The sequence below is a fragment of the Pelodiscus sinensis genome, chromosome 11, assembly GCF_049634645.1.
Source record: "Pelodiscus sinensis isolate JC-2024 chromosome 11, ASM4963464v1, whole genome shotgun sequence".
In the NCBI taxonomy this organism is placed as follows: Eukaryota; Metazoa; Chordata; order Testudines; family Trionychidae; genus Pelodiscus; species Pelodiscus sinensis.
Window position 1 is genome coordinate 30,337,064 of NC_134721.1, and position 14,487 is coordinate 30,351,550.

At 36.9% G+C, this 14,487-nt stretch overlaps 1 protein-coding gene across 1 annotated transcript in view; it reads right to left on the bottom strand.

Moving 5' to 3' along the window:
• Positions 1–338: 338 nt before the first annotated feature.
• Positions 339–14,487, bottom strand: part of CACNA1D (calcium voltage-gated channel subunit alpha1 D) — a 365,513-nt gene continuing 351,364 nt past the window's right edge. Inside the window, exons 45-47 of the mRNA XM_075938914.1 lie at positions 10,042–10,163; positions 7,381–7,701; positions 339–6,309 (exon numbers count right to left, since the gene is read on the bottom strand). Coding sequence (XP_075795029.1) covers positions 6,016–6,309; positions 7,381–7,701; positions 10,042–10,163 — 737 coding nt within the window. The 3' untranslated portion in view covers positions 339–6,015. The remainder of the gene's footprint in view (positions 6,310–7,380; positions 7,702–10,041; positions 10,164–14,487) is intronic.

Here is a 14,487-nt window from a genome sequence, read left to right on the forward strand (position 1 = left end):
CAGTTCCTACTTACTTACAAATTCAACTTAAGAACAAACCTACAGTCCCTATCTTGTACGTAACCCGGGGACTGCCTGTATAGCAACAGCTTCTGGCTGTTGCTACTCTTGAAAGGCGAAAGCACTTTGGGGAGCACAGGACTAGTGGGAGGACTCAGGCAGTTCCCAGCTGACCTTGGGCTCCACACGGAACTGCCACTTTCAAGCACCCTCTCCATTTCGCCTCCCCCCCCACCGCCACTTGCTGCCTCTTTCTGATAGAGGCATCAAGGGGGGGAAGTGACTAGTTGACTAGTGTGTCAACTATCTGATAAGCATTTGCTTATTGGATAGTTGACTAGTCGTTCACATCCCTAGAACAAAGGCATGTCTTTATCAATTTTAACTTTGAAAAGCTATATTCCCCATTTGCAACAGAATCTAAAAGAATCAAGGGAAATTTGAAGAGCAATGAAGATGGTGAGAGAGCTGTCTGTGAATTTGAACTTGCAAAAGCCATTTGCAAGAGCTTATGCATCCACACATGTCCTGTTAGGATAGTATCATAAGAGATTTCAATTAGTGCATCATTGATATTTCCACTGAAGAGGCTTCAAGACATCAGTTCAACTCTTCCATCTTGTTGGACTCAATGGTTTCAGAGTTAGAGAACACACATGGGCTGAAAGAACTTTCCAATGGTGTGTTGAACTTGGAGGGGGGCAGAAATATGCATTGCGCGAAGTCAAAGAAACTATTTGCCTCCGATCTAAATTTGGCAAAATCATTAACAACCAAATTCAGGGAATGGAGACTGCAAGGAACAAAAACCACCCAAGGATTCATTTCTATTATTCTCTTTTGTACACCACTGTTTTTACCTTTCATATTACTCCCATTGTCATAGTCTTGGTCATGTACATTCTCAATAGATAATGACATTCCTTCAAGCTCCTGTAGAATACATTTAGTCATAAAAGCACCAGCCAACCCCCCAAAATGTTCCTTTATAATCACTTCAGCATTATCCTCAACTGCAGATTTTGATGCATCTATGAAGTGACATCTGCTCAATATGATTCACATCTGATTTAGAGTCCATAATTACTAAAAAATATTTTGAGGGATGGGCAGCTTTTAAGATTTTCTCTTTACAGCATTTGCTAGGAGTTAAATCAGCTCATCCTTCAGACTTTTTCCAATGTAATGAACATGAATTTTGTGGTCACTTGTTATATACAGATGCTCCTTCATGACTGGATCAATCAAAGTTAGGCATTCAATACATTTTAAGAAGTTTCCATTATCTGCACTGTATAATTTTTCATTAGTCCTGTGGATTGTTGTCCAATGAGAACTCTCACTAAAGAAACCAGATGCTCCAGTATTCTTCTTCTCACTTGATTACATGTAAATGTTCTTCATCATTAGGTTTTTTTCCCAGTCATAGTTCAAGTTCTTTCTAGTTTTGTAAATTTTACAAATATTTAGGAATTTTTTCATGAGAAGACAGAATTGAAGAAACATTTTTCCAATCCTTTTCAGTAAATAAGCTATCAGTTGCATGACTGCTAAACAGCTTGCAGCAGAAGCAAAACACTGAGTTTATGACACTGAATACTATAACCACTGCTGATGTATTTCTTCCCCCTTGGCAAGTTTCCTCTTGTAGTAGTGTGCAAATAATTTTCTTCTATTTCCATATTTCAGGAAGTGAAATTCCTGAAGTGGTTCTGGGTCCATGTTCCACTAGAATTTGTCATACACAATCATCACATGTACGCCACATAGCAGGATATCCATAATGTAACTTGCTTTCAAGTTTGTCTTCCACATATCCTACTTCTCCCTTATCTCTTTTTACCTCAACCTTGGTACATTTCTATGCAGATAAATATATTTTCTCAACTTCAGTGTTAGTTTAATGTTGTGAGCTGCTTTCCATCTCGGTGTTGGTCAAATTGAAGCTATTTGAGGAAGGAAGCTTTTTTTGTTGCTTTTTCTTTTACCTGTTCAGGTTTTCCTTTTACGATACAGAATGCCAGACTTTTTTTTTTTCATCTGCTGTGGTGTTAATTTTCTGTACAATTGTAAGCAACTGTTTAAATTATCAAAGTAGAGAACAATGACAGTAAAATAGAATGCTGTTTACGTTAAACTAAAAGATAAATGAATCAAAATGGTTAGTAAGAATAATTAAATGTGGAGTAAATGTGGAAAGAGAAAAATTATGAATTTGCAATGCCACAGGACAATAGAGCACGTAGCTTTCTACCAATTGAAACCTTTCCTGGTGAGTTACTGTGCATGTAATGACATCATAGTAACATAAAAGCATAGTAATTTATTTTATCATTTCAATGTTCAGTTAAAACTATTAAAAATTGAACAGATCAGAATTTCTATTGTTATTGAACGTTATTGCAATTTGAACGGAAAGGAATGCATATGTTAAGCTGTATTTGTTAACATCAGCAGTCAGGTGTTTGAAAATCAGGGCTTTACTATTACTTTCACAGTAATAATCTACAATAAATATGCAATATTAATCTTACAAGTACTTGTGATTCTCCTTTTACAATCTTGTTAATACTTCTTACCAAATTTTTGAAGTCCAAAACAGCTTTTAATACCACAGAACAGCTGTTGTGGGTTGCTGATCAGTCTTCACTAAGTGGTGAGCAAAACTGATTCAACTGTATGAGTGGCCAACATTGGGCTACTGAGAATGACTGAACTGCTAGATCCCGCCCCCAGGCAGGAAACCCAGCTAGCACTCTCTTGAAGCTGTGCCGTGAAAAATTTTAACTATGTTTTACATACACAGCCATGCTCAGCAAAGTGAAATAAATAATATAACTCAACTTCTGACGTGGCAATTTTACAAGTACAATATTTGATATTTTCATTTATAAGAAATAACATATTAATATATTTTTAAATAAAATAAAAGTGTTTTTTTGGCTCTCTTTAAAGTCTGGCATCGTTGGTGACCGCCTAGTTCACCTATATGGTTGGACTGGCCATGCATATATATGTATATATATATACGCGCACCCAAAATCTGGCAAGTTTGTTTAAATGAATACTTAAGGTTACCTGAATATTTATAGTATTGCCTATATTTATTAGAGGAATTTGTAAGTTATCTAATTAACAAGATTTTACTATATGAGACATATTTCACTCTTCCAGTGCCATAATTGAGCAGCAAAGATGTTGTTTTATGTATCTTTAAATTTTTGCATGTTTTTTTTAAAAGATTGAATAAGTGGGACATTGTATCCAGGTTTAAGTTTAAAAAAACAACAACCTCTATTTTCATGCAAAATAGGAACTCTGTCCTGGAAAGAGACTTTTTACTCAGAATATTCACGGGTACATGCTAATGGGGTGAAATATTTATGTTCAGCATCTCAGTGAAGATAGCGTAACTTTGTGAAAGCATGAGTTTCCCACCTGGGAAGATTATTTTGGCGGGCTAGCACCTTATAGTTATAAAAACATCATGTATAGTAGCTACCGAATTTGGAAAATGTTATCAGGAATCACTAGTGAAAAAATTTAGGGTACAATTTTCTAAAGTGACTGATTTTCAGCGCTGAATATCAGATACTTAAAAAGGGGTTGATTTTTCAGAGATTGAGCACAATAAGTCTTTGTTGCTTCATCATCAAACAACCCCTCCGAAATTCTGACCCACAGAGATCTGATAAGGAAATTTTATTCTCTGGACTTAAAAAGTGGTGTGCTTTTGTAAGTAGGAAAGTATAACTAAAATGTGAAATGACTAACACTAAACAATCTAACTTAGCATGTTCTGGTAAGAGGTGGCATATATGCAGGAATCAGTCTCACACAGCCTGTAGGGGCGTTAGGAAAATTTTCCTATTTGTTATGGATGATTTTTAAAAAAATTAATTGCCTAGGGCCTGATACTACTGGTCTTTTACACACCAGAAGCCCTATGAGCTTTAAATGCATCATATTTTATATACTTAAGGTCAATGCTTCATAAAAAATGTAGGTAAGAATAGCATAATCCTTAGGAGTGTGTTTTTCAAATGGAAAAATCACTGTTTCATTGAATATTACAATAAGAGTTTAACTTTTGGATATTACACTGGTTGAAAGTGTTAGACAAAGGAGCCTCAAGTATAATAAAATTATTACAGAGTTTTATTCTGAAGAACATTTTGCATTTGCTTTAATACAAAATGATGTATGTCAAGAAATAATTTACAAACCCTTAAAATTATTATACTGGCATTTGAAATAAGAATAATTCAAGAAGAGGTCTGTAAGGTATCCATAGCAAACTGTCATTATATACAAAATGTTTATTGACATGTTTTATGTCACATTTTAAAAAATGTGAACTGAATTGCTACCTATCTTGTTAAGTACAGGTAAACCCTGAAAAAGTAACTTGGCAGTGCAAGTCAATTTTATTCAGTGTTAATAAAATAGATTTTTACATTTTCCCCAAAAATTGTATCAGGAATTCATATCAGGGTTTTTACTGCATCATGAACAAAATTTAAGCCCTCTTTCAATTGCATAAAAATAAATCCTTTAAATACTGCACATAGAACAGCAAAAGGGGGAGAGGCAATAAAGTAGTATTTTTACTTATCAGGAATCTTTTGATTCTGTGGAGAGTCCTTTTATCATTTTTTTTTATTGTGAGCAGCATAACTAGTACATAGGATTGGAATTAAGACATTTTTTTATTTCATATTCTGCTATAGAATTAGGCTACGTGGTCAAATTAGTTATGACAAAATTATAAATGTCTCACACCAATGAAGATTTGGACAATTTTTTAAATTAATTTAGTATTTATTGTAATGTGGGGATATCTATAATTTTTTTTTTAAAAAAATCACAGCTTATTGTCAGTGAAAAAAGCAGATAATTTCAATTCTTTTAACTTTCTGATTATAAAACTGAAAATAGACATCTGTGTATCCCTTATGTAAAGAGATTCTTAGACTCAAAATATTTTATAAAATCTGAATATTGTCAAGTTTCTCTAAACCTGACACTTTACCCCCCAAAAAGATTTACATTGAGTGGCGGCTCTAGTTAAATATTTATCCTATACCTCTATATATTCCAAGTAAAAATACTTATGTCTAGAATTCTGTGGAGAATTACAATAATTAAGTTTCATAAATATTGCTGCAGTTCAATTACGGTACAATAATTACAAAATATAGAACATCTCTTTACAAATACAAATTATTGTATATTACAATTCATTTACAGTATTTTCTACTATATCATTAACAAACTAACTTAACTAATTCTACTTTAACCTGGTTGCAGGTGCATTAGTCAGAATGCAATTATTCCAGTATATGTTGCCCTTAACATGATAGTCATAAAATAGACCATCTCAATGATATTTTCCTATGTAAACTAATGTTACATATGACAAATGTTTTTAGGTTCTTTTTTCCAATGATTTCTGGTAGATAGAGTTTGACATACTGTATTTTAGAAGACCATTAAGAAAATAAATCAGGAGGCAAGTTTGAAAATAATGTTAGAATGGATATGCTAAATGCAGTGAACATTTGATATGCTATAAAATGTTGAGATAATGACACTTGATTGCCATCACCTATCTCACATAGTAATTTTCTCCACATATTTTGGTGCTGGACCTACAGACATTTTTCATTCAGGAACTCCTGCTTCACTGTGAATGATAGCAGCACAAGTTTGAAACACAGGCAAGATACTACACCTCAGAACTCTTCTCTAGTCCTCTGGAAATGGGATCTTCAGAATCTGCTTGGTTTTACATAACTATTCCTACTGAGGAAAGGTAGATTGTGTGGTAAAGACATGATATACTACAGCTTTGATCACATTTCAACAATCTGGAGACAACAGATTATGGCTTCCTCAAGGTGTGACATCACTTGTACAAAGCTTGATTAGTTATTAATTCCAACTAGTGCCTAGCATCTTTGAACTATGAGGCACTTTTTCTGTTATTAAAAATTATTTATTTCTCGCTAAATACTATAAGGTTGTAATGCATATCATTTCATCAGCTAAGTCTTCTTCATATCTACCAGTATCTGGTTCTTCATCACTATAACCAGGACCAAAGTCTTGAAGTTCATAATCTTGCCTGCTTAAAATGGGAAACATATCCCCATTGGTTCCATTGCTAATATTTCCATTGAGAAGGTTACTTGCTGCACTTTCCATCTCATCAATAGTCATGTCACAAGCATCAGCAATTTCATGTTTAGTAGCTGAAACAAATTTAGGGTCCTTTGCATACCGCCCTAGGCCTTCGGATATAAGTACCTGAAAAAAAAATAGGATAAATGTGGATTCAATAATATGACTAAAGAGTAGATGATAAATAATACACAGCAAGCTTCATGCTTCTCCTGAATAGCTTAGATACCAAGTTGGAGTCACTAGGACAATCACAACAAGCTCTTATGTGTAAGGAACCTGAATTTGCAATAGTCAAATGGCCCCAAGAGGGTTTTACCAACATAGTCAGTGATAGTGTGTGACATTCAGTTCTGTTATGGGAGGCTTAAAATGAATCTAGCCCTTGATAAACATCATACACTAAACCTTTAAGGAAGAATTCTGTTTGAAGCCATAGTAGGAAACAAAACTTCAAGCAAATGTATAATAAAATTTCAGCTAATATGTTTTCTGTATATTTAAATTACATCTGGTTCACAGCTATAGAAAGGAACTGATTTTGGAGGAAAGACACTTGAAATTATATTCCTGAACATGACCCATGTTACTTAGCCAGACAGATAAAGAAGTTTAGTAAAATTTTAAATTGGGGAGAGTAATAATAAGAATTCTTATCACCTGCATAGTATTCTTTGTTTTCAAAACTTTGTAAATAAACCTAATCTTCCCTACTAATTCATAATATTCTTGAGAGTACATGCAAAGAAATGGCTGTGCCAATTCTTGGGAGTGTAGTAGGCATTCTGCCCATCAACTTACCCTTTACATATATTTGCACAATCCTCATGTTCAGGGAAAGAGGTTAATGCTAGAGCTTTGATTTCTTTGGATCTTTCATGAAAGCACCAGGAAGACAGGTGTCTCTTGCCATTCCTTTTGAATAAGCCATTATGTAAGTGCAGTGCAGTATCTAGTTCTTAGCAAACAGTAAAACCTTGTTTCAAATTATATTCTTGAAGTGCTCCCAATTTTCATTCCCCTCTTTGTTTTATAGCCCCTACCTTACCTAAAAGCTTGATGGGAATTTGGATTTCAAATACAGTATTTCCAGTGAAATATGTAAATTAAGTGCAATCTAAGTGCCAGGTATAGAGTAAAATTAACACAAAACTGAACAGATATCCTTGCCTACTTCAGGAATTATTCAGTACTTACCGCTTCTACCAAACTGTCTGCACTTCTTTGTTTGTCACTATGTTTATGCCTAAAGTCATTAGGTACAGTTAAATTGGCTGGTGTGAATGTTCGGTAGGAAATATCAGGGTCATCGGTGTACCATGAACTCCTATGCAAAGAAGGTAGACTGCCGTTCATCTGGTCTGTAGATTCAGCCCTGTCAACTTGGATTAAAGGTGTATAATATGGAGTACGGTCCCGGTTGGGTGGGGTAGCTGGTGGAGTTGCCCAGGAACGTGTTGAACGACTTGGAGAATGTTTGTGAGCTTTACTGGAATCCAGACCTGCAACTGCCATGACCTGGTCAAGGGAAATAAAGATAATACAGGAGTTAGCATACCTCAAACAATCCTGTTCAAGCTTATTCCTCATTTCAAATCCAATGTAATTATTTAGACAGCTACAAGAAGCAACATTTATATGTTTGATACTTGACAATATAAAAGACAGGAAGAAACTATATCTATCTAGTGGTTCATTTATTGACCAATTCCTGTTTGATTATATCAAGAATATAAACTTTTGCCTTACTTGCTAAATATATTTTATTAAGCAATTATTCAGTAGGTATATCAATCTGATCTTTGCTCCTTCCTTCCTTCAGGAACAGGTGAGGTGGCAACTGTAATAAGCTTTAAAGAAGCTTTAATATTCTTGTATTTTTGGCTGCCTGAGGCCTGACGAATGGCATGATATAATTCAGGCTAAGAGCTCCTCTGGCTACAACAAACTCTCTGGGGGAATGTCTGCACTACCATCCTAGTTCGAACTAGGGTGGTTAATGTAGGCAACCGAAGTTGCAAATGAAGCCCGGGATTTAAATATCCCGGGCTTCATTTGCATCTTGCCGGGCACCGCCATTTTTAAAGCCCCGGTAGTTCAGACTCCGTGCCCGCGGCTACACGCGGCACGGAGTAGGTAGTTCAAATTAGGCTTTCTAATTCGATCTACCTACTCTGTGCCACGTGTAGCCGCGGGCACGGAGTCCGAACTACCGGGGCTTTAAAAATGGCGGCGCCCGGCAAGATGCAAATGAAGCCCGGGATATTTAAATCCCGGGCTTCATTTGCAACTTCAGTTGCCTACATTAACCACCCTAGTTCGAACTAGGGTGGTAGTGTAGACATACCCTGGGCCATCCACCATACTATAAACAGCAAACTATTTAATTCTACTTGAATTTTGATCAAGAAATCAAAGAAAATATGGTGAAGTTCAACAAGTCACAGAATATAGTATGCAGTTTAAACCAAGTAGCACATGAGAAAGTAACCATGAATGAAAGTAGTAAATGATAGTTGATTCATGCAGATGGGATACAGTATAAGGACAGAGCTGCAGTGAGGGTTTATTAATACACATCCTACATATTTCCAGTGTTTTAAATTGTTTCCATTATTCCTAACAGAATCCATCACATCATCATTCATTACAGTGACCACCTATTACTCTATGTTCAAAGGTACAGACATCAATACAGATTAGCGTTTTTAAGTACTCTTCATCACTTATTCGATAGATCTGCAGGGACTAAGCTTATATATTTAAAAAATCAAACAGCTGTCAAGACCTTAGACTGCATTCATAACTGTAGAATTTCTCTGAAAGAAAAGATGAAAAGTAAAATACTACATGGCAAAGTTTTGTGCTTATAAAATAGAGGGTAGTGTTGCTACAGAGGAAAGCTTTGAAATAAGATAACCATGTATCTGCAGCAGTTGTGTCAATATACTGCTGTGTGAAAAAGCCTGGAGGTACACAGTGCTATTAATAGAGTGGTTAAAAGACCCAATATCTGATTACGTGTCTTAAACTGGACATTTAGAATGGTTGGTAACATCATATTTTCATGTTATCTCCAATAATATTTCTGTTTGGTGTCAAGATCTTCTACACTACCTCAAGTTTCTCAGAGGAGTATCTGTGTTAATCTGTAACTTTTAAAACAACAAGGCTATGTCTACACTACATGCTTCTTGTGCAAAGAAGTCTTTTGCGGAAGAGTTCTTGCGCAAAAACTTCTTGCGCAAGGGCACGTGCACACTTCAAAGCACATCGCAAAAGCGATGTGCTTTTGCGCAAGAGAGTGTCCACACTGCAGCGATGCTCTTGCACAAGAAAGCTCTGATGGCCATTTGCAGAATGGCCATCAGAGCACCTGTGCTTTTTCCCATAGGGGTTTCTTGCGCAGGAAACCCCTCTGGAGCATCCGCTCTTGCGCGAAAGGGAGTTATGCCTCGTAAAAGGAGGTTTACCAATGGCAGAAAAAGACTTCTGTTCTGCTGTTTTACTCTTGATTTGCTTGCACAAAAGCGCATTTGAGGTGTGGACGCTCCATGGGTTTTTGCGCAAAAACCTTGCAGTGTAGACATAGCCTAAGTGTTCCTGTGGCACCTTAGAGACTAATCAAAATAAATAGACTCATGAGCTGAAGTCATTTCTGAAGGTACAGATTTAGGAGGCCTTGTTTCTGGCAACTACAGCAAAGATGGTGATGTAGACAACTGTTTGGAAGTAGGTCAAGATACACTAAGTACAGATCTTATCAACTGGCTTTCAAACAATCAGCAAGCCAGGAGGTAAAAGTTCTAAGCTAAACTGGTCTAAATCAACATCAGTTAATAAAAAATTTTAAATTACCTGTTGTTGCATTAAATGCAATGGTAAAGCAGTGCGGTGGTGGAAAGTGGGAGAGAGAGGTATCTCATCTTGACTGCTTTGTCTACGGAGGCATTCAAAGTTGAAGGAAGAGCGTCGATTTGCTACAATGTAACAATGTTTCATTAGTAAAGTGATTATCATTCTCAGTGTCAAATATTTCGACATTCCAATATGGGTCAAGTGTCACCTGTACATCATTAGGAGGTATTGTGCCTATTGGGGCAGATTTAAAAGGCTCTGTTGACTTACTGAAGCAAGCAACTCAATACACAAACGGGATATATAGGAGGGGGTAGTTGCCCTCTAGAGAAATGATCCAGAATGTAGACTAAGCAGTCCTCATAGGAAGCTAGGAACAAGCCAAATTTGGAGAGAAGGTTTGAGCTGAAATGTGTTATGCAGTCATTAATTTATTAATAGAACCAACATTCAAAGGAAGGGTTCAAAGTGAGCACTTTAAAACAGATTGGGAAAGTTGCTTGACTTTAGCTATATGTTGCAAGCTTCTTGTTTATAGTTAAAATAACAGTTAACTGTTTTTTGTTACTGCAGCTTTAAGTTCCTTATTGTAGTCCAGTGGGCTAACTTGCCTTTATTATATTAGTAGTAATGCAAGGAATCTACAAGCCTGTACTAGCTTCATCTAATTAGCACAAGACTTAAGGCCTATGACCTTTGAACAGAAAAACTGCCAATGGAAACCTTAAGTCAGGGGTGGGGAACCTCAGGCCCAGAGGCTGGAAGCAACACCTACCTTGCCTGGATCCAGCCCCAAAGGCTTATCATTGGGGAGTCCACGCTGGCGATACAGCCACCCTGCCACCCACTGGCAGGGCTGGAGAATACAAAATCTACTAGCCTGGGCCCCATTAGACTCTGGCGTGTGAAGGGAATGTGAGGAGTGTCTTTCTCCTTCTCAGGGGCTTCTCATTTTTCTCCGGACTTGTGTGCGGCCCTTGAGTGATTTTTCTGTGGGTCAGTGGCCCCTCAACCCAAAAAAGTTTCCCCAGCCCTGAACTGAGAAGCTGAAAATAGTGTGTGTAAAGGGAAGTTCTAGCCACAGGTACGTGATCCAACTACAAGAGCATGGTATCAATGAATAGACATATGTAACAGGTACAAGAGCTATATCCACGGATACCTAACTACAGAAGGTCCATGGTAACTAATTAACGTGTATAATGTATATTAAGATAACTGATATATTAATATATAGAAAAAAGACACTCCAACATTAATAAGATGAGGAAATACAAGTAAGGAAAAGGGGAAATCCCCTATTGAATATACATCAAACATAGTGGTGTTACCCTGGGTATACTGGTCAGTGTTAATAGGGTATGTAAAATAGAGTCTGTGTGACCTCCATTTTGTGACCTCCATAATTGTGTTCAGTTATAGAACACAAGCTTCCAGCTTCCTGCCAAAAGTCAGCATTTCACATGGCCTTTATGTGTGCACTCCTCTCAAAACATTATGCACTCGGCACTATAATGTTGCACTCATCCCTCCAAGTTGCACACAACCCACTGAATAGCTGCACATGACCCTGATTTAATACACCCAACACACAAGTCCCTTTTCCTGCCTAAGAGCCAATAAAAGCCCCAGTTTGAGGAAGGCTCTGGTTTCTTCTTCCTCTCCTCCTTTTCTTTTCCTGGTTTCTAAGTTCTATTGGATGTGTTAACATCTATGGACATTGTGGTATATGTGGACACGCCACCTGTGTGTGGAGATACCGTGCATGAGGAGATTAGGCCGGAGTTAATAACAGCTGGACTCTTATCACCTTTCCACAATTCTTCCGGATCGGGTGGCCTTACTGAAGGGTTAGTCACCACCATATCCAGAGAAGAGCTACTGTCCATATGGTTGAGGATCACTTGACAGCCCTACGACAAAAGACTGGGACTACTGCTTCAAGGGATCTCCTCGCAGGTCCTCCTCTGAGGCTTCAAAATAGCCAAGGAGTTGTAGGTCACGAGCTCCGACCGCGAGATTGTAATGTATATCCTATTTGTCTAAGGATCTTTTCTATTTTCTATCTAGGGTTAAGATGGATTATAATTGAAGTTGTTCCTGTGTTTGCTGTTTCCAAATTCTTTTAAATATATGTTTTGGCCCTAAACTTTGTGTTTGCCTGTTACTAGATTGATAGATCACCGGTGATTGAGATACGGGATCTGCCAGGTGTACTCCGCTTCTTGATTCAGGGACAATTATATCTTTAGTGAGAGCGAGCTTTGTTTACATTCAAATTCTTTTCATAACCATTACAGCATTCTCTGTGTAACAGTGGTATCAACACAACATATTATAAAAGTTGCATGCCAGCCAAGGGGTGGTAGGAAGCAGATGTAGTTTTTGGGAGGTGCTAAAATGATGGCTCCTGGTGATCAGGAAAAGGTAATGAGGAAGATGATGGCTAACATTTCAGGCTGTACTACAATGGTGCAAGTATATGAATGTGTGGAGATTCATTCTGTATCATCTCTACCTACCTTATTGAGTTGGGATGTTTGTGACTGTCCTAAAAGTCTCAATAAACTATTTGTACATATAAAGGAGTTCCTGCAGTGTGAATGTTGCAATTGTGCACATCGGAATTCCCAACTGCATAATAATTTGAATAATATTGGGTCTGATCTTGAGACAAGAACCTGTCCACTCTCCAAATGGCAATTGGGGATTCTTAAATAATCTCTCTCAATAAATATATAGAGATCAGGCTACATCATGCATAAGAACATATTTTTGCAGCTGACACATGCATCTGACGAAGTGGGTCTTTGCCCACGAAAGCTTATGCTCCAATAAATCTGTTAGTCTATAAGGTGCCACAGGACTTCTCATTGTTCCTGCAGATTCAGACTAACATGGCTACCTACCCCTCTGATACTTGTTACCAAATCCTTGATTCTTTGCAGGTCATTGTAATGTGTAATTCTGGAAACATCCAAGTATACTAAAATAGTATTTTTATGCTAACTATGTTTTAATAACAATGCGTAGCCCTGTGGCACTTTAGAGACTAACAAAAATATATATCAGAGGGGTAGGATAGTAGCTGTGTTATTCTGAATCTGAATAAATAACGAGGAGTCCTGTGGCACCTTATAGACTAACAGATTTATTGGAGCATAAGCTTTCGTGGGCAAAGACTCACTTTTGTCAGCTGCATGTGTCAGATACAAAAATATATAGGATCATAAGCTTTTGTGAATAAACCCTACTTCATCAGATGAGTCCACGTTTTTAATATTCAGACAGGTAAGAACCATTTGATGATATTAGGAAAAACAACATTCAAAGGCCAGAAAAGACAATTGTAATAATCTAATCTGATCTCCTGTAAAAAACAGGCCACAGAACTTCCCAAAAATTATTTGTAAAGCAGATCTTTTAGAAACATCCAAAATTCCAGTGATGGAGAATCAGCTGTGACCTTTGGTAAACTCTTCCAGTTGTTGTTTACCTTAATTTGTTTAAGATATAACACTTATTTCCAGTCTGAATTGTCCAATGCTGACTTTCATAATTCTGGTAAATTCCATAGTATGTGAAGTTCCTGGTCAAAAACCTGGGAGGTAGCAATCTAGCCATGGAAAGCCATATCAAAGATCTTTACACCAATACTTTAAAATTATTCTTTACATCTCTTTGAAAAGTACAGAAATTTGAAGATCGAGGGTAAGAAATAATCACGTAGGGTACGTCTACACTGCACAGCTATTTTGGGATACCCTGCTTCTACACAAACAGCCCGTTATTTTGAAATATTTTTCAAAATATTTTTCAAAATAACGGTGTGCTATTTCACCATCCCAGTAAACCTTGCTGCATGAGGGATAAGGGATGGCTCAAAATAGCATGTTATTTTGAAATTTGGTGCTGTGTAACTGCACCAAATTCCAAAATAAGCTATTTTGAAATAGATTCGAAATAAGATATTCAATTTGTATAGTGAAAATTGCATATCTTATTTTGAGGTTAGGGTGCTCTGTAGGGTGCTCCAGGTCCTCAGAGATACTGACTTCAAAGACAATTAGATGGCTAAATACCTTTGAGGATTTGGGCCTGATTCTATAGCATCTTTGCTGTAAGGTCCCAAATAGAGCTCAATCTATTAACAAACTTCAATACTCAAGCCAAAGCACAGTGTGTTCCATTAACTTGGATCATTTTTTATACTAATGGAAATTTTCCAGTTTTTGAATGTACACCTAAATGTATCCTTCACAAACATCCAATATGTTATTTAAAATTAAATGATTTGATACTCTTTTAAATCCTTCTGGGGGCATTAAAGTGTTAAAATATTTCACAAACAATTACATTATATATAAATGTATTGTGGTAGCCTGAGAGCAGGGGGCTGCAAAAGCCTGGTGGAAGGCAGATACACGGGGAGCTGCATATGTGGTT